This window comes from Anoplophora glabripennis, unplaced genomic scaffold (genome assembly GCF_000390285.2).
Source record: "Anoplophora glabripennis isolate ALB-LARVAE unplaced genomic scaffold, Agla_2.0 scaffold738, whole genome shotgun sequence".
NCBI lineage: Eukaryota > Metazoa > Arthropoda > Insecta > Coleoptera > Cerambycidae > Anoplophora > Anoplophora glabripennis.
In genome coordinates this window covers 151175-171841 of record NW_019418784.1, presented here as the reverse complement: position 1 = coordinate 171841, position 20667 = coordinate 151175, and the positions used below count along the sequence as shown (strand labels likewise).

At 32.0% G+C, this 20667-nt stretch overlaps 1 protein-coding gene across 2 annotated transcripts; it reads right to left on the bottom strand.

Annotated features, from left to right (window-relative positions):
• Nucleotides 1-2040: 2040 nt before the first annotated feature.
• LOC108912798 (zinc finger protein 271) lies at nucleotides 2041-19635 on the bottom strand. Of its 2 annotated transcripts, XM_018718181.1 has the most exons (10): nucleotides 19543-19635; nucleotides 18932-19489; nucleotides 18080-18355; nucleotides 17756-18014; nucleotides 16570-16785; nucleotides 14475-14783; nucleotides 11239-11567; nucleotides 4483-4639; nucleotides 4015-4274; nucleotides 2041-2223 (listed from the first exon to the last, which is right to left on the bottom strand). In XM_018718181.1, exons 2-10 carry the CDS (start codon nucleotides 19487-19489, stop codon nucleotides 2101-2103), a joined length of 2487 nt encoding a protein of 828 aa, XP_018573697.1. In that variant the 5' UTR covers nucleotides 19543-19635; the 3' UTR covers nucleotides 2041-2100. The 2 variants fall into 2 exon arrangements, with proteins under 2 accessions (XP_018573697.1, XP_018573698.1); XM_018718182.1 differs by lacking the exon at nucleotides 19543-19635 and having other exon boundaries at nucleotides 18080-18164; nucleotides 18932-19055.
• Nucleotides 19636-20667: the final 1032 nt, after the last annotated feature.

Below are 20667 nucleotides of genomic sequence, written 5' to 3'. Positions count from 1 at the left end.
AGTCATGTATTGTAAAAAATTTAATTACAAACATTTTTTTCCTCTTCCATTTTCGCCTAAAATCAACTCTTAAAAAGATACATAATTAAATAGGAAGAAAAATATGACATTTTTCCAATTTTTTTAACATATTGTGCCGTCAAAAGTTAAGCCCACGTTTTTTTTATGCGCATAGAAAAAATTTTCATTTCTAGTGATATTTGAAAGCCAAAAAGCCAAAAATCTCCGTGGATATACGATTCACCCAAACCAAAACAGATACCGCCTGGTCTATAATTTCTATCTACTTATTTTGATTTCTTTACATTCTAAACTGCATTATCCATGGGAAAAATATGATTGATCCTTCCTAAACACTACATTTTTGGTGCAAGCCATATCCAAATTAGATCATCATGGAAATTATTTACAAACTTAGTTTGGAATATCTGTAGAGCCTTAAACATTTGTGTGCGTGTTTACATTACACGCGATGATCTTTTAAATTAATAAAAATTTTATAGTATAATAATATTAATAATATTAAACATACATACAACATATTTATATTATAATTTTTCATAAAAATATGTCTGGAGACACTTCATTTTCAAGAGACATTTAAATTGAAGCTATTTCATTAGGTACCCGAAAAATGTTCATATACATATTTTGGATTTGGACTAATAATTTTTGTTATAAGATACTAAAGGCCTTACAAAAATATATTCTTAGAGGAAAAAAGCATTAGCTTATAGTAAGTCGAATGCCACAATTATACAAACACATTATTAGGATGCACCGTTTCTGAGATACCTATGTATCGGGATGTTGAATAACTTCTCGCTATTTTTTCGTTAAAATTAATGCTGTATATAACAAAATTATTAAAAAACATTGTCGAACCATTTTTTGCCATAAGAATGGAAGTGCTGCTCAGCCAGGCCATCTCCCATCGATCGGAACAAATGATGAGTCATCTGCCATACAGCCCTGATTTGGCACCCACAAACTTTTTTATTCGAGCACATCAAAAATAAATTATGAGGTCAACGTTTTAGATGTACTTCAATCAGAATAGAAAAAGTGCTTCGAAAATTGGTTCAAACACATGCAAAATTATATTGACTCATGGAAAATATTTTGAAAAACAATAAAATCAGATATGATTAATTTCTTTGTTTGTTCTCTATTCTGGATAATATAAAAGGCATATAACTTTAGAATTCTGAATGTTTCCCAAAAAGACAACACTCTATAAGAAATACAAAGAAAACAATATCATTATCAATGGAAATATGTATAATCCACGGTCGAAATTATAGAGAGTGATTCATCGCTAGCTTTTGGATTAGTAAGGGGGATGAAGCGTGCCGGGAACGAAAATCCATTGGCATGTCTGCGTAATAGGCAACAAGATATAGAAGATAATGAAAAAAGATAATAAAACATAACATCTAATATTTTTAACGGTTTGCTATAACAGGCACTTAGATCCATTTTAATTATTACAGCATTTTAAAACGTCCCAATTGTGTTTTTTTAATTAATAAATTTATTATAGCCATGGAATTAGACCCCTCGTCTATGCTTATGCTATGACGTTTCTCAGGACGGGTTAAATCAAGTCCGTTTACACCCACTAAAAAAGCATTTCCCTATTCCCTACCAAGTGCAAAAGACAGAGATAGAATATAGATCGACGTTCAGTGTAACTCGGTCTCTAGACGATTATAGATTCTATCAATGTGCGTAGCGAGCGGCACAAAGATAAATAATATTGAACCATATAAAAATCATTTTATATTTTATACGCATTATGGTAATAGTGTTTTTATATTATGTCTTAGTCACTCTTTATAATTTTGACCACGGAGTATAGTTAATTTTAACAACCAAAATTTTTTAACTATTAATTTCTGCACAGATATGCATAAAGAATACGCAATAGATAAGTAAAGATCTCTATACATTTATTTATTGTAGATGTACTGGTGCATAGTATAATATATATAATAAATAAAAACAACACATAAATATTTATAATAAAAACAATCAACAAAAATATAGTAATAATGATAAATAACAAAATATAATTTAAATAATCATACAATTATTTGACTAGAACAGTGTCATACAGTTCTGTAAAGGATATTCAGATGGTTGGCCAGAAGACTGAATTTGTTGTGATGACTGAACGGCAGCCATGGCCATTGAAACAGGCGTTGTCGAAGGATATGATACCTAAAAAAATATTTGCATTTATACTTTAATTAATTATTTTAGTCAGTTAATCAGTAGTGAGTGTAACCATTTCTTGGTTCTTATTCTAAAGAATTAAGGGGTAAAACAAGAATTTTGAAATAATCAATTTTCGGAGAAATGATTTCAACGATGTTTGAAGAATATAGAATACAGGAAAAAAGTTTTTTTGAGGTGCAACCACCCACAGCGCACTGCAGGAGTGCTTATTGCAACTTGTATAAACGCATGCGACAGCTATCATAGAGGCCAGATTGAGTCTCAGATCATGCCGAAAAGAAGATAATGAAGAAAATATCAATATAAAAATCCAATTATATGATGCAGACATCGCTGATTGAAGGTATACATTTTAGATCACAGATCACTTTTCACTTTTTAAAAAAATTAATTTTTCACTTAAAATTATGATTATAACTTATGATTAGAATCTACTGCTCTTCTTGCGCTTCACATGAGAATGCTTTGTTTCGAGGAAGGTGTTATCTATGGTGTCATATTACCTGATATCTAATACTCTTAAATAATTTTCGTATATAACATACATATAATGAATTTCTTATGCTGAATGGCAACAAGAACTTTAGAAGCGTTTTTCGAGAAACCACTATTTTTTTAATTGGGCGGAAACATTACTCAAACAGTTTTGAATGAATCGACCTGAAATTTTGTTCAGAGCTACATAATATAATTCAGGGGAAAGAATAAAGTTATCGCTGTTTCCTAGTTACCTAGAACAAGTATGACGATTGCTCAGATAGTACTTATCTTGAAAAACGAGTATATCAGTAACGATCAAGTGTAACGCCGAAAATGTCATTTTTATATGAAAATATTAATATCTGGGAAATGGCAGATTTTTGACACATACCTAGTACCTATTATGAAAAAGTTGCATAATTCCATGTAAAATATAAATATCCAATCAAATACCATTTAAAAAATACAACTTTGGTCAGCCCTCCGAAAACAAATCACCTTGTATAAATCAAATTATTTTTAAAATATGCCTTTCTTGCCCCTCCACCCGAACTTATTTTGAAATATTTTGCCTCAATTATAGCTATAAATCAACTTTGCCACAGCGTCAATTCACCCTGTATACTTGATTCAAGACTCAATCTGGCCTCTATAATAGCTAACTATCGCGCGCGTTCTCACGAGTTACAATAAGCATTTTAGCAGTACGCTGCGAGTGGTTATGGTCCACCTCAAAAAAAACTCGCGTTCCCGATTTTTCCCCCGCCTAAAACTTTTTTCCTCCATTTTTCACATAATAAAGCATTTTTTAAATTATCCAAAAATCGATGTTCTCAAAATTCTAGCGTGGCTTTATACATTTATTTTGGTACAGTACATGTCAGAAGAATATGAAATGGATTCGTTGGGACTCAAAAGATATGCATACACAAATAAAGCTGCGAAATAGTAACATCTCAAAATTTGTGAGTGAAGAGCTTGCGGTTGAAATGTCAATAATTTCTATAGCTCAAGCTCGATTCTGGAGAATGACAGTTTGAAATACTTTTAATAAAAATGTTGTCAAATTTCTAGGTTCAGTGATAATCATTTTTAATATGGATCTTTTAAACCATATAACAGTTAGTTACTTATGTCTAAAATATTTATATAACTTTCTGCCTTTGACCTAGACCAGGGGTCAACAAACCGCGGCTCGCGAGCCGCATGCGGCTCTTTCAAGAGACTACAAAATGTGGGTACTGGCCTCAAATGAAATTTATCCTGCTATTTAATATGTATCATGGTACTCACCGTGGAGTTGTGATGAAATCTAGGATCTAACATCATTGCCGCCGCAACTGCTGCAGCTGTAGATGTTGCAGTTGATGGGTTAGTTCTAGCAAGCATATGGTGATTGACGATGTTATTGTTATGATGCTGACTGGTTGTTCTTTGGTTATGTCCTGAAGTTAAAATTTGATTGTGGATGTTGTGGGCATGATTGTGGTGGTGAAAATCTGTTGGGTCCCCAAAATGATGATAATTCGAATTGATTGCAGTTAAGTTGGTGGCTGAAATTATTATTTAAGAGCAATGCATGTTGTACTCATTGTAGGGTTTTGTTGATAAGCATAATGACCACATCATGCCCTGTTCTATTACATCTTTTAAGCCTAATTAATTTTATTACTGGACTTATTACAACAAAGAACATAGTTGGATTTAGAAAATCGTAAAGAAAAATATATTGTTGATATATACAAATATAAATTGACATACCTGTAGATGGTGTAGTGTGATTTTGATGATGCATAATTAACTCTTGGATCTCTGAGCCCATCGGTTGTGTGCCTGGGGTAGTAGATGTACTGTTTGTCGGAGTGAAATTTACATTACTTGTATTTGTAGTTGTTACTGGTGGATTATCTTGAGATGACTAAAATTATATAGTTATGTTTTTTTACCAGATAATAATTTGCCTACATATTATATTTATATATCCCATCAACATAAAAACTTTTTTTTTGTTCATAGCAATGTGACTGGTTCCTGTTTTACTATTCAAGAATTCTATGGGAAACTGTATATTTTAAATTGCTAGGGTACGGTTATTTATTGGTAATCAGAAATGAAAGTCAATAAAAATAATATTTTCAACATTGACGTTGACTAATCACAATAAATAACAACAAATCTCATGTAAGAATTAAACAACTTACAACTGAGATTTGTTGAAGCCAATTTGGAATATGTGCAACTTCAAATTCAAAATGATTTTGTGATGAATCCATTTTGCATACTAATAGTTGTGATATATCAAGACTTATTTTGTTCTACATTCACACAAAAAAATATATAAGTAGAAAATTAAGTCATATTTTTATTGACTTCAGTTTAGCATCTATTGTATACCTATGGAACTTGAAGAACTTTTTTATTTATGTTTAGGCAAGCATGAAGTATTGAAATAAAAGAGAATTTTCTGAACTTTCTTAATGATGCAATATGTAATTATATTTTATAACTGTGTACAAGTATTTAAAACTGACCACCAGATTTTATTACATGTTACTCTCAAGCACATACATTTTTTTTAAATGGCTGAGAATAATGATCAGTCTAATATTTTCGCTCCTAATATTTTCAGAAATGACCAATATACTTTGTAAAAGGGAATGATAGATATCACGTTTTTCTGCGACATCTTACAAAAATCTTGAAAGATATTTTATCCATATTTTAAATTTAGGCTTAGGGCATACGGACGTATTACGGACACTAATTTACGCAAATTCAAATCCCACATTAAAAGAGTTTTAGGGGGTCTTAAATTAAAAAAGCTATGAATAAAATATTAAAATTACTCTACGTATGACATGAAAATTAAATAATACTATTAAGGAGGATCATGTGGCCTTATATTTACCATGTTAAAAAATGATTGCTGCCAATGCGAAGAAAAATAGTCTTTATGACTAGAAAATAGATTGAGATACTTGCTTGTGAATGAATAAAATTGAGTTTAAAATATTTATAATTATATATTTCCATTTCTCAATTATAATTTTTTTATCCAATATGCATAAATAAATACCACGAGTTGCAACAGAAACTTGGCAACAGCAGCAACAGTACGAGTATACCGAGTTTATTATTTGTAAGTTGTCAGTTCTTGTCATGTATATGCTATGTGATCATTCACATAGCTGATCGCTTTAACCTCTAAAATGTGGGATAAAGAACAGAGTCGATGGAAAGGAAAATTTGCGACCAAAAGAAAATACAAGTGCTTGAGGTTTAGAACAGAAAATGACAAAATGAGGAAAAAAGCTATTGTAGAGAAGATTGTAATGAACTTTTTTTTATTTTCGGGATTTTCAGATTTTATTTACATTTTCAGTAATGAACTTTTGTTTATTTTGCTCCCACTGTACTATAATTGTTTGATGCACCGCGATTTTGCACATGGCCTACGAAGTCGCTGTTTCAACGACTGAAGTTGCACACGGCACTACCAGCCGTTCTGTATAAAAGCAATGGAGTCGCCCACACCAGGCAGTGCTTAGTAGGTCTTTCCACGGCATTCAACCCTCCTCTGGGTGTCCTAACCAGAGCGTTTAGCAGGTCTCTTCCGCAGAGCTCAAGGTAAGGTACACACCTGGACTCCGACTCCGGGTGCTTAGCAGGTCTTTCCGCGGTAGCCGACGTCTACCTCGTGGCCGACTCTGGGTGTTTAGCAGGTCTTTCCGCGGCACTCGGCGTCGTCACCGTCAGGACATATGTATTGCCTTCGTGACAATAGGTATCCCGGTGTTTATGTTAAGTTATATGGGTGTATTTACAGACTGCGATTTATTTTGGAAAATAAAAGTTTTATTTATACTGAGTCTTGTAATATTCCCGAACCTTGGAAAACACTTCTCCACCGAGTGAACCCGGACTGTGAAAAGTGACTGTACTAGTTCGGCGCCTGCGACCCAACCCCGAAAGTACACCACATAATTTTGGCGCCCGAGCAGGGACCGGAATAACGACAAGAGCAAAACAGGGACCATAGTATCAACAACTGTGAGAGGAGGGATAAAGGAGAAGAGATCAATATATTACCATTCTAATCCTTAAGAAAGGTTACTGTGAGCATTCGTACCGTGGATCCGCCATTTTCTCGAAAAAGCCGAATTTAACCGAACATTTACGAAGACACCCGAATTCAAGTGGGGTGTCGTTTTCAACATAATTGGCTCCAGGAAAGCGTTTACGACTATTTCCGACTGCATCCGACAATTACCCACCGAGATATTAAATAAAAAAAAACCCTCAGCTAAAAATTCCCACAATTTGAAGTGAGAATCAGGAAGAAGGTGTAGCCCGAAATCTGTTCAGCAAGTTTTATCATAAAATGCCTTCTGACTCCGAAGAAACTGTAGCTGGCCTGGAAATCACTGATCCTAGGGTAGGATGGGTTTACAAACTAAATAAAGAAACATTGACAGCTGAGCTTAAGCTTTTCAATCTAGAAACCGGAGGCATAGTGGAAGTGATGAGACGGCGCATCGTAAGGTTCCTACTCAATGGAGCTCCCGTAGCACGATCTGCACCCTCCGAACTGACTATATCGATCCCCGAAGTACCGAGAATATCAGCTTTCGAACTACTAAATCAAATACGTAAACTTAACATTGTGTTTGATGGCAAAACAGACCCGATATCATTTCTAGAAAGACTAGAACAGGTGCAGAGCGAATACGAAATTACCGATGCACAGTTACTGAAAACTTTACCAGGGGTGCTTCAGGGAAAAGCATACCAGTGGTATATGAACTATAAACATAACTGGAGTACTTGTGATGACTTTGTGCAAGATTTTAAAACTTTCTTCTATCCGTCCGATTACCGGGACAATTTAGAAGAGATGATAAGTTCCAAGTATCAAACTAAACAAGAAACTGCCCGCAATTTTATTCTAGAAATGCAGACTATGATACGACGACATGGAGGATTTTCAGCCGAACGAGAAGTTACTTGCATTTATAAGCGTTTGCGGACCAAATATCGTCAATATATCCGAAGAACGCAGGTAGAAACAATTTCTGATTTGGTGCAACAAACCTACGAGTACGAACAACTCCAAACAAAAAGACAAAGAAAAGAAAACAAAACAAGAAAAGTGACTGAGCCTGTACGAAATGCTGGCATTGCAGATTCACAACCAGTGGCGGCGCGTGAACATTGATTGAATGTGTTCTGCTTAGAGTTGTTACATTTGTTGAATTGAATTCCGGGATATTAAGTGCCCGGAGTCTCTAAATGGTACCGCAGGCGAATAATTTTAAAATTTTCAAGGTCACGCGTTTTCCTGGCACTTCTGTATTTCAAGGAACAATGAATTTATAAAAAAAATATAGATTTTCACAAGAATGATTTTTGAAATTGATACCTTTTTGAAATATCTATTTACGAATTACCTACTGACGGTATAAATAAATTGGAATAAACTAAATATATTTTATTAAATTATTGAATATTGTTTATAAACAAAAAAATCGTTTGTGAAATTTACCAACGATTCAACGAATTTTAATTTTCCTCGGCGTGTTATGATTTTTTCTTTATCTTTTTTTATATATATGTACATTATATTATATTCCGGGAGTTATACGTGCAAATCCGAAATCCGGGTCCATACAGCTAATTCCCCGTACAATCACAGAAAATCTCGGTCATACCTATGTGGCTAGATGCTCTTTTAAAATGTCGTCAAGATCTGCACTAAAATTTATGAGTCCACGAAACACATCAGGGTTGTCCGAATTTTCTGTCTCGTCTTTCACACTGTATATTGTCCATGCTTTATCCCCACCGAAAAGTAAGCACGGAAAACAAAACGGTGAATTTTTTAAATCACACCCGCACACCCACTCTGCTTTTGTGTATACATTATTATTTTTTTATAACTTTTACTTCTTTTATTTTTAGTTTATCCTCATAAGGCAAGCAAATAAAGTTTTTTTTAAACGAAACGCTATTCATTTTAATAACTATAATATCCGTAGACGCCTAAACGAAAATACTCACACGTGCCGGTCGCATAAATAAACCACCACATACCACGTACGAAATATTACTGTATTTATTGCAGCGCAGTGGCTGTCGCTATTGCAGCCGCAAAAGCCCCTATCTTCGTGTACTGGGTCATTTGCCTGATTAGCCAATAAAAACAAAGGACGTATATAATTGTTCGCTGTCCACACATTTTGTATATGAGGTTGCATATATTAAGGAGCGTAGCTCGCGTCGCAATAAATAATAATATAAGCTCCTAGATTTATTTTAGCGCGAGTACATTTGGATTCTTTAAATATTTTGTTGATATTTAATATGATTAAATACATAAAATTTTATGTGTTCTGCAGCTCCGCAGCTCTTATGGTAAAACCGCCTCTGTTCACGACCCAATAGAACTATCAGACCGAATTCTCGCCCTAACCACGAGACAAATAACCGTTCACAAACAATACCCAGACAGGATGCGAACACTATCTGTTGTAGATGTGGAGCCATAGGACATACGAGATTTACATGCCGAGGACCATTCCGCTTATTCTGTTCCCGATGTGGACGGGAAGGAGTACAGACTAGACATTGCTGATGTGTTAACCAGAGCCACGCGACACAGGGAAATGCCGTCGGGGCTGGAACTCCGCGAGGCCAGCCCAGCACCCGACAATCAAGGCCTCCGAACCATTAACCATTTCCGTACTGTTTACCAGTACTAATGCAAGTAACTGGTTGAATAACCGCATTCGAGTAAATATAGACATTTATCACCGATCGTTTTCTGGTTTAGTTGATACAGGATCGGTGAGATCTTACAATCAGTCCTGTTGTGGCCGAATATTGTAAGCAAATGGAGAATTTACCGAATCTGGCAAAACAGGAAATACAAGCAGAATTAGCCAATGGAATTTTGGATAACATTGCCGAGGAGTTTCACATCCGAGGGCAACTGTTGTCAACGACTGTTGCAGCTGATTTTCTTCTTATGCCGTCGTTGACTATAGACTGTGTATTGGGAATGGATTTTCTCACCAAATATAACTTTACCATCGATATAGGAACCAACCAGATTACTATATACGCTAAGACAGATAGGGTGTACCCTACTCTTCCATTGTTATGTTTATCCGAAGTTCAGAAGAAAGAAATTGCCGATTTCATAGAACAAGAATTCACTGCATTTAAAGAGATACACGGCTACACTAACATGGCTGAACATGTTATTCGCTTAAAGGATCCGACTCCTATAAAACAGAGGTATCGTCCTAGAAATCCCGCAATGCAGAAAATTATTGATGATGAATTAGAGAGAATGCTAACCGACGGGATTGTACAACCATCCGATAGTCCGTGGAGCTCACCAATTGTTTTGGCTGAGAAGAAGGATGGCAAACGCCGCTTCTGTATAGATTTCCGTAAATTAAAGGAAGTGTCTATAAAAGATGCATATCCGCTGCCTATGATCAATGACATATTTTTCCAGTATTGACCTAAAACAGGGATACTGGCAAATTCCTTTATCACCGGAAAGCCGACCGTTAACCGCTTTTAATGTTCCGAAAGGATTATCCAAATTCGTTTAAATGCCTTTTGGCTTGCATTCCGCTTCAGCTACATTCCAAAGGCTATTGGATAAGGTTTAAAGCGATTTAGGTAAGTATTCTACAATTCAATATATATGTATACTCCGTGGTCGAAATTATAGAGAGTGACTCATCGCTAGCTTTTGGACTAGTAAGGGGGATGAAGAGTGCCGGGAATCATTGCAATAGAATTGAATTACACAAATAAACGCAAGTTGAATGTAATCTATTTCTGATGACCAATTTAATTTGCTTATCAAAACATTTCTTTAAATTTCCCGTCATCTAACCTCATTCATACTCTATTGCGCTGATACCATTACTCCTTCACATTTAATTTATTTCTCTGTGAAATGTGTGGTAACTTACTTTTTTCTTTCTCTTATCTATTAATTAATTATTCAGGTAAATGTATATATTTTTTCGTCTTACCATTTGCATTTTTTCACCCATAATTCGATTGTAAGGGTATATATCGTAGCATTTCCCGTAAAAAACTACGTTAAATTTTTGGCATTATTTAAAAACAAAAACAAATCGATAAATAATTTTACAATTCATAGAAATTGATTTCGCATTGCCAAAATAATATATCTCAATAATATGATATTGGCTACATTTTTTCATAGGACCCGATCCTCCTTAAATTAGAAGCCCTAAGTCTGTTTGAAATATGAATAAGCTATATTTAAAAAGTTTTAAGATATCACCAATAACAAGATACCTTATTATCCATTTATGAAAAAACATTTATATAAACGGGTGTTTATTTTTTTATTTATATGTCGAGAAATAATTTAAGTACACCCTGTATAAAGTGTGATGTTTCAAGTTTTCATACAAGATTACACTTGCTGAACAAGATTTTTATATTTGACAAAAATTTGTAACTTACTTGTGATTTTGGCCTTGTGCTGGTATTTCTTAACGGCCTGGCTTTATATGGAACTTTAGCAGAGGCATTCTCACCATGGTGTCTGGTGAAATGTTCCTTTAGCTTATCACGTCTGGAACTAGCATAGTCACAGTTTGAACACTTAAATGGCTTTTCTTCTAGATGTATCCGTTCATGTCGCACAAGATGTGACTTTTCCATGAAACCTCTTCCACATATTCCACATGTATGCGGACGAACTCCATTATGGCTTTTTGCGTGACTCGCCAGCTGATTCTTTTTTGAAGTTGAATATTTACAATGAGGATATGAACATCTGTATATATCACCTAATGAAAAAATGTTTATACGTATAGTAGAAATGAAGGGAAGATTTACATAGTTTTGAATTATCACACATTAAAAACAAACTTTTTCAATGTTATTTTATTGTTTTTTTTTTTAACAGATACATATAGAGGAACTGTAAATTTGAGACACTAAAATATTACATTTTAATCAATTTTTTTTATAATAAACAATAATGTGGCATTTTAATTTAACACCTAGAGAGCGCCACATATATTGAATTTGATAGTTTAATAGATCCTAAATTGTTTTGCCATTAATTTTTTTCCTTCATATTCATAAAATATACCATAAACATTAATTTTTTTGCCTTGATATCTAAAAAACAGCAAGTAATAACAAAATCAAATTGGGATTACCTTGTGGTGACATAATGTACTTTAAATGATCTACAAATGATTCACCACAAAAACAGAGGCGTGGTACAGTTTTGGCCGAATTAAAAAATAATATTTATTATTTTTATGAAGAGAAACTATTTAACTGAAAGTAAGAATCTCTCCTGATGTTCAAAGGAACATTTTATATAAAATTGGCATAATTTTCTTCTAGGATTGTCAGAAATTCTTGGCTTCCATCTCCATCCACACTGTTCTTTGAAATCTTTTACTTCGGCTAGCATGAAGATTAACTCAATTAACTAACTAATTCTGTGTATTTTTACTGTATACTAAAAGAGTTTTCCGCCATTAACTCATAATTCTTTAATTTTATTATAATTTTGCACAAATTGCATTTCGTTTGAAAATGATGAAACATTTCAAAAATATAAAATTTAAAAAACCATAGGTGTTTTAAAAAAGTGGCACTGATTACTTATCTACTATGCGATCCTTGTAGTGAATCATTTGTAGTAAACATTATGTTACCATAGTTGATTAATTCTTACAGCCATTATAAATGTGACAGCTACAGCTCATTATAGACAAAGAAAAGAAACTGTAATGAAATGAAATTATTTCCATAACATAATTATCAACAAAATTTGCCAGCACAAGTTAAAAGATAAAGAAAATATCAGTTGTTTATGGTTAGTTGGGTTGGGACTTAAAACATGTCTTAGTTTCTTAGGAAGTGGAAGTGTTAAGTGGTGCATCCTGTAGTCAATAATTAATGTTGAAACAGTTTTATTTTAAAACACAGAAGCAAATATCGAGGCAACCAGCCTGAAAACTGTTCAACAATTGACAATGGCCACAGAAGTCTGTAAGCCAAGATAATATTTTAACATCCCAAGATTACAGTTGATTTGTGTCTCATTAAATTTAAAACAATTTATATAATAATTAATTATCAACAATACATACACATATATAGTTTGTAAAATGTTATAGTGTCAGACACCACATTTTTGATATAGTTTCTCTTTTCAATAATGTTTAAATTTCTGTGATGTCTAACAAGAAAAAAGTTATGAACAAAACAAATTTTGAGTTCTAGGTAAAGTGCCCTCCAGTGGCACATAATGAAACTTTTCTCTGACCGGTCCAATAGAGCCTGATCTACTCAGTGGGTGTGCTTAATGAGATACTAATCGAACTTGAATTAAATTAGATATTTAAAAAGAAAAATAAAAAAAATTGAACTTTGACAAACTGTAACTTGCAAACAGTAGGGTTGTTGACTATAAAAACAAACCATATATAAATTGTTGATACAAAGATTTTATATAAAAGAACCTGCCTGTATAGTAAAATTTTAAATATATGATAAATTTGTGGTAATCATTTATGAATTTTTGTGTTACTTAAAAACTATAGTCTGACGTCATAAGGGGCAATTGAACAAGAAGCTAGTAGAGATCCTATTGCATAATTTTGAAGAAGAATATATCCAAATTGTTCATCAAACCCTGATGCCTTGTTTCCTGTTTTTTAAACAAAAGTGACAGTAGTAACACTAGTGACAGCAGTCTATCAATTAAGAGTATTTGTGATAGTTATTATTAATTTCCTGATTGTAATGGATTCAATAAAATTCAAGTGGTGTTTTGTTCCACATTCCACATTCCACATAGCCAATTGCATTATCTCCATAAGACTCCCGAACTGCACTATAATTTTCCGTAAATAAATAGGTATTTATATTTATTATTTATATTATAAATAAAGACAATAAAATCATTCATTAAATATGTTAATCCTTACCTGACTGCTTTTATACCTCTGATTTCGCCAATATTAAAAAGGTCGTCTCTTTTTAAAAATTCAATTCATGATCATAAAAATATCAATTTTCGGTAAAATTTGCGAAGTAGCTTTCACAAATCTCGTTTCACACATTCTGTTTTAATTCTAAGGGAGGGAAGATATTAAATGATTATTACTAAATAATAATTTTACTTAATAAAGGAATTCGAAAATTAAGAAAATAACTCGTAGACTTGAAAATATTTTATGCGACAATTTCACTTACAGACTGACACTACTGACAGTGTTGAAAGAGCATCTTCTTCCTCCAATTTTTTTCCTTTACGCAATCATCTACACATAATTTCACTACAAGGTGCCCCTTATTACGTCACAGCGGTTTTGAAATATTATAAAAAAATCAGTTTTAAATAATTATTTTAAAACTGTTCCGACGCATTTCTCAATCTCTAATTGTGCATACACACTAATTAGTACGTGTAGAATTATATTATCTACTTTTTGAAATTTGGTCAACAACCCTATTGACAATTTGAAAAAAATTTTCATCACATAATCTGTGAAATTACCTCCCGGAGTTTCCTGACGAACTTTTAGAACACCCTGTGTAAAGCCAAGAACAATTTAAATTGAAAGAAAAAGCACAGTTATTTTCAAATATCCTGATGCTAATAATCACTTAATAATCAAAAAAACATTAAAATAATATTAACTTAAAAGACATTAATTATTACTTACCTGCATGAATTCTTTTATGTGCAATCATATGGCTGAGAAATTTAGTGTGAAATCCACAAGAATCGCAGGACAAGTTCTTTTCTGATGTATGTGTTAGCATATGGGATTCTAGATTTTGTTTGAAACGAAACGATTTTGTACAACTCTCACATCTGAATGTTTTGTCTGGAGTGTGTAGTTTCATGTGTGAAATATAGTTTTGTTTTAAACGACATTTGAAGGAACAAAATGTACATTGATATATAGATTCATCCAGATGTTGGGCCCTGTGCGATATTAATCTGGAAATTTGTTCTATACTAAAATCACCTAAAAAAAGACAGGTAGGTAATTATCAGTAATCTAGATAAAGTATGAATAAGTTTATTGTAGATAGTTTGACTGTAATTTGTATTTTTCCTAAACTTGATGAATTTTTAAATGTATATTTTTTCATATTTTGTTAAAATGTTTTTTCGGGATTACAATGCTGCAAACATTAAGTGATCCATATTTAAAAAGTATAGAAGATATAACCAAATGAAAGTATCATAAGTGTGTGTTAGAAAGCACTAAAAACAAAATTACTATTAAATATTTTTCTTTAACTTTCACTGTTTACATTTTCTGCACTAAGTGTCTTTTTCACAAGTATATAAATATTTGGCTATTGATATTGCTCCCAGTGCACTAATAAACATTGTGATCAAAAAATGTTGAATTAAAAAATACTTTTACAATTTTTTAAAAATTGTCTCATGTCAAGTCAGTAGCAAACTATTTCCTGTCAATCAGTTGTACTCTGATTTTCATTCATTACTTTATTATTTCAAAAGTTAAAATAACTCATAGTCAATAAAAATAATGAACCTGAGGATATATTAATGAGTATCATCAAAGGTCACTTTTCTTAATTTAAATAGAACCATATTAAAGAGCTTAATTTTGAAGTAAATTAAAAATTTTGTTTATTATAATAGATTCTAGTGTTTCCGTCCTTCGTTTTCGAGTGCTGAAGTTTCTTAAAAAAAAAATTCCCATTATCTTGTGAATGGAAAGAAAAATTTTTGCATGAAAACTACAACAGTGCCAATTTTCACATTGATAGTGGTGTACTTACAGAGTGCATTTTACTATTTTCTTTAAAAAAAATGACACACCAATGTCTTAAAATTTTTAGAATCTCGATATATTAAAAAGATTTCTTTAATTTTTTTCCTAGAGTATGTGGGATAAATTTGATCTACGTTCAAGGCGAAATACTCGGTTTCAGCCTGATGGCTGTCCGACTCAAAACCGACTAATCATTCGAAAATGGTTTAATGCAACTTATTCGAATTGATGGACTGGCCGTGACAGATCAGTGTCATGGTTGTCCCGTTTGCAACACGTCACTCCTCCTGATTTTCTTTTACTGGAGATTTTATAAAAGATAAAATTTATTCTACCCCCGTTGATAATAGGGAAGAATTAATTGAGTGAATAGAAATCATCTGTAATAACATACAGCAAAATCAATAATTAAGCGTTTGGCAGTCCAATATAAATCGACAAGGAGATAGTATTCAAGAAAATGGGTCTCACTTTCAACATCTTTAGTTTAAAAACTAGCAGTTAGATTTATGTTTTGTCCAATTAATGTTCCATTTACAAATTTAAATTTTTTATGTTACCATTAATAAACTATTGTACCCTAGTTTCTCATCAACCATTTTAATTTCGTCCAAAAAAATTGTGGCGACAGTTATTAAAATTTTACTGGAAAACCATGCAATTTAGTAAAAACATTGGAAAATAGTTTTTCTTAAAATATCTAATGATTCTGAAAATGGTGTAATATAGCCATTATGACATTGATGTATAATTATTATTAAAATAGTAAAATGCACCCTATAAGTAGGTCACTGGTGAATCCATCAACGCGAAAATTGCCACACTTTTAGAAAGCAATTCAAGAAATATTTCCTGTACAAAAAAAATTATTATCTTTCCATTAACAAGATAATCAGAAAAAAATATTTTTATTTTGGAAACTTCAACACGCTGTACCTATCTCGAAAATGAAGAGGTTTGACGAAAACACCTTGTATGTGTTGATATAAATAATTATACTTACAATAGTCACACTTAAATGGTGGTCCAGTAAAATGAGTCTTCATGTGATTTAAATAATCTCCATGATACTGACAAACAAATGAACATATTCCACATTTGTAAGTAACATCTTTGGCATGGCTTAAGGCCAGATGCTGTTCCAAAAGTAAACTGTCATTTATTGTTGTAAAACAAATTGGGCATTTTATTCCTACTTTCTCATCCGGATCTTCCTCAACTGCAGTTGAAACATATACAGAGTGTTAAAGATGTTTGACGCAAATTTGATCTAATGTAGGGTTGCCAGATGTCCGGTTTTCAACCGGACAGTTCGGTTTTTTTGATGCCTGTCCGGTTGAAAAAAGTTTGGTAAACCGGACAAGCAAATGTCCAGTTTTTTGTTGAATTCATAAAATATCCTACAATTTGGGAAAAAATGTTTGCCTAAAAACGGTAACAGCGGCAACAGCGCGCGGAAAACGAATTTATTTGCTTTGCGTTTTCTTTAACATAAATAGCACTTGCACTGAATTCAAAAATAACATATCAGGTAATAGAGAGTTGTTAAAAGCAGCGACATCTAATGAAAAATATATTAAAAAATGAAAAAGATTTGAACATTATTGACATTTTTTTTACTTAGGTGTAAATATTGTTTCGTTTGTTTTTCATTGTGGAATAAAAGAATTATTTATTTAATTTGTTTTTTTTTGGAATGCTGTCAGGTTTTTTTTTCGAGCACATCTGGCAACCCTAATCTAATGGTTTAACTAATTAAGTATGGTCACAAAACTAACAACCCAGTTGCACAGATACTGCGAAACATCGTCATTAAAAACTCTAGTATTTAACACTATTGAATATTTTGGATAGCAACTGAAATTAAATGCACTTAGATTTCCAAAATATTCAGTGGCTTCGAAATTCTAGGATTTTATATGTCCACTATGGTTGACAGATTTGTGTACCAACTCTGCAAATTTTTGCCCATAACAGTTAATACCAGTTTCATAAATTTGAGTCAAATATCTTATGAGGTATATTAAGAACTATTTTTTTATTGATTTGTATTGTAGATTCCACCTTTAAAGTTTGGCAGAGTATTTTATTAACATCCTGTATAGTAAAATACATACATACTTCATTTCATTAATATTTTTAATAAAAATATTTGAAATATTAATGTGGTCTTAATAAATTGCTTTTACCTTCAACTTCATCTTTATCATTTTCTGAGAATGAAATTTTTTTCTTTTTGCAAGTTAACATCTTTAAGGCGGCCATTCTCAAACTTGGTTTAAGTCCAAATAACATCAGTCTTTTTAATATGAGTTGTTTCCTATTTTTTAATCGAGCTTTTACTAATACTGAGCTAAAACTATTTTGATTAGAATTAGAGTCGTTTCTTTCTGATACAATGATTTTATCTTGTTTGCCATCAAACTCTGGTTTCTCATTTAGGGGAATCTAAAAAAAAATAAAATAAAATAAAATAATTTATAATGCAACAAGTAAATGATTTATTAACATACCTGTCCAAATTTTGCTTGGAGGGCATCATATTTTGTCTTGAAATTTGATAACATCCAGTTATTTCTCAGTAGATAATCTAAAAATCTGTATAAAGACATTTCACTTTTTACGTACAATATACATGTATCCAAATGTTTGAAAACTTCAGCAGGTTCAAGGTTGTTAGTAGGAAAGCACTTTATTAATTTATCAAAATCTTTTTCCCTCTTGTTTAAATCCACTAATACCCACTGTGATAGGACTGTTAAAGCTTTGTTAGTAGTTAAAATGAAATTCTAAAATAAAACATTGACAATATGAATTAAACAGAAAATGTTAACAAATACAAACACTCGCAAATACTGTTACACAAATGAGGAATGTTACTGTTTATCAAAAATATCATTAGGACATTTGAGAGAATGAGTAACGTCAGTTATAGAATAAGATTAATGCTAACAATTCTTTTCAAAGGTATGAAGAAAGATTATCCTTTAAATAATAAAAAACTAAACCTAGGTGGAAAACATACTATCTATTTATCCCTGTTTTTGGTGGTATCTCTTTTAGCACATTTGGAAGAGAAACATTTTACATTTGCGTTAAAAATGAGATGTGTAAGCACATTTATTATAAATTTCATTTGGCATTAAAAAGGTATAATGTATGATTAAACACCTGTAATGCCAAAATAATAAATATTTAAAGTAAAAACGTATTTTATTTTGTTTAGAGTAGGTGACATCACAAAAGATGATCTTTCTTGGATTACGAAATATCAGACGATACATTTCCCTGCTTTAGACAAGACATATACGTCACAATTTTAAGTTATTATGTAAATTGTATTCATAAAAAATAATGTCACACACCTTATTTTTAAAAAGTTCTTGGAGTTCATTGCAATTCAGCCTTAAGATTTCTTCTCCTTTGCAAACCTCATCAATGTGGCTAATAATCCAATTTTCTACTATATTACCTAGGTGTTTCAATTTAAATCGTTGTGTTAAAAAATACGTAAATAAACAATTATCTAAATTCAATTTTGTTCCTAAAAACTCAATACAATATTCTATAACCTTGGTTAATATAAAATGATCAGCAAGTTTCAATAATTCCTCTACATTGGAGTGTTCTATAGTGATTTCTCCAGTATACATAAAATTTAGCACAGCATTAAATATTTCACTATCTAAACAGGACACAGTTAACTGTTCTCTTAGAACTTTATGGTGCTTCAGTATGGAATCAAAGTATGGTGAACTGCAAGCCAAAACATTACGATGAGCTTTTATTATTTTGTTGTTTACATAAAGAGTAACATCACAAAATCTGCTGGATTTTTTCTGTTCAAATAATTTTTGAAACATTGTTGAAGATAATTCTGTACTTTGGAATGTCATAGTTTTATTATTTTCCATTGTAATCATCTAAAATCAAATTGTTTTATGAATATTTCTTTTTATAGTAAATACGAGAAAACCTTGGATATCAGTTAGTAAATCATTTAGAATCCTAAATTGTCACATCTTTCTCTTTTCTCATTTCAAAAATATCAGTAAACATATCAACTCTTCATTTACAACCTAGAAAATCAGTGTAAAATGGTAAAATGTAAATTATAAAATCGAAAAAATTAACAGTTTAACCAACCTGGCAACTAATCACAGAACTACAAAATTTGAAAAAGGCATAGAACCACAAAATAACTTCCCCAGATTGTAGACCAGGTTTTCCAATTTTCTATCCGTGATAATTTTTAAGATGCAAGCGCACCAAGCGACGAAAGCAGTAAGCTCCGAGACAAGGTAATTTTGACATTGCCGTTCGTGTTTACACATTCATTTGAACATTTGTCTTATTTGCCATTATTACTAGTAATTTTGTTAGCAATCTGCGGTTATTTGACTTTTGTGTTATTTTATAGGTTTCAAATATTTCATAAATAAATTTTAAGGCAAGTATTTATGTTTACTTTATTTGTCTAGTATTACAATTTAATGTACATTTTATTAGGTTATAAATATGAACTTATCCGTTGTATATCAGAAGGAGGCAGATTTTAACGCTGATCATGTCCCACTAAACACGAAACGTAAATGAAACGTTGCAAATGAGATGTTTTACTAAACATTTGAAACATTAACTAGAAACGTTTCTGTTTCATTACAGAAATGTAGCACTTGAAAACTTATTTAGTGAAACATAGCCGAAACGTTACAATTGAAGAGAGTTTGAAACATTACTCGAAACATTCCCTTTCGATCTCGGAAACATAGACGAACAACCCTTTGCTATTTTTGCTTATGGAACATTCGGCATTAGTTAAATTTTGCTCTCAATCCCCAATCCTTCTCAAGCGTTAGTTCATTTGCCTTTGTTATATAAAGACATAATTAGAAAAATGTGGTAGCATATTTATAACACAAGTTTCGTGACTTACGTAGACTGCGCGTAACAGCTCGAGTTTATTTGTTTCCCGTGTGTTGTTTCAATTCGTATTATGTTAGGTTAGGTTTGCGGTTTGTCAGTTTGCTTGGTTTCGTTGTTATTCATCTTTACTTTGACGCTATTTTATGTGATAATTTGTAGTGTGTGCAGTTGTGGT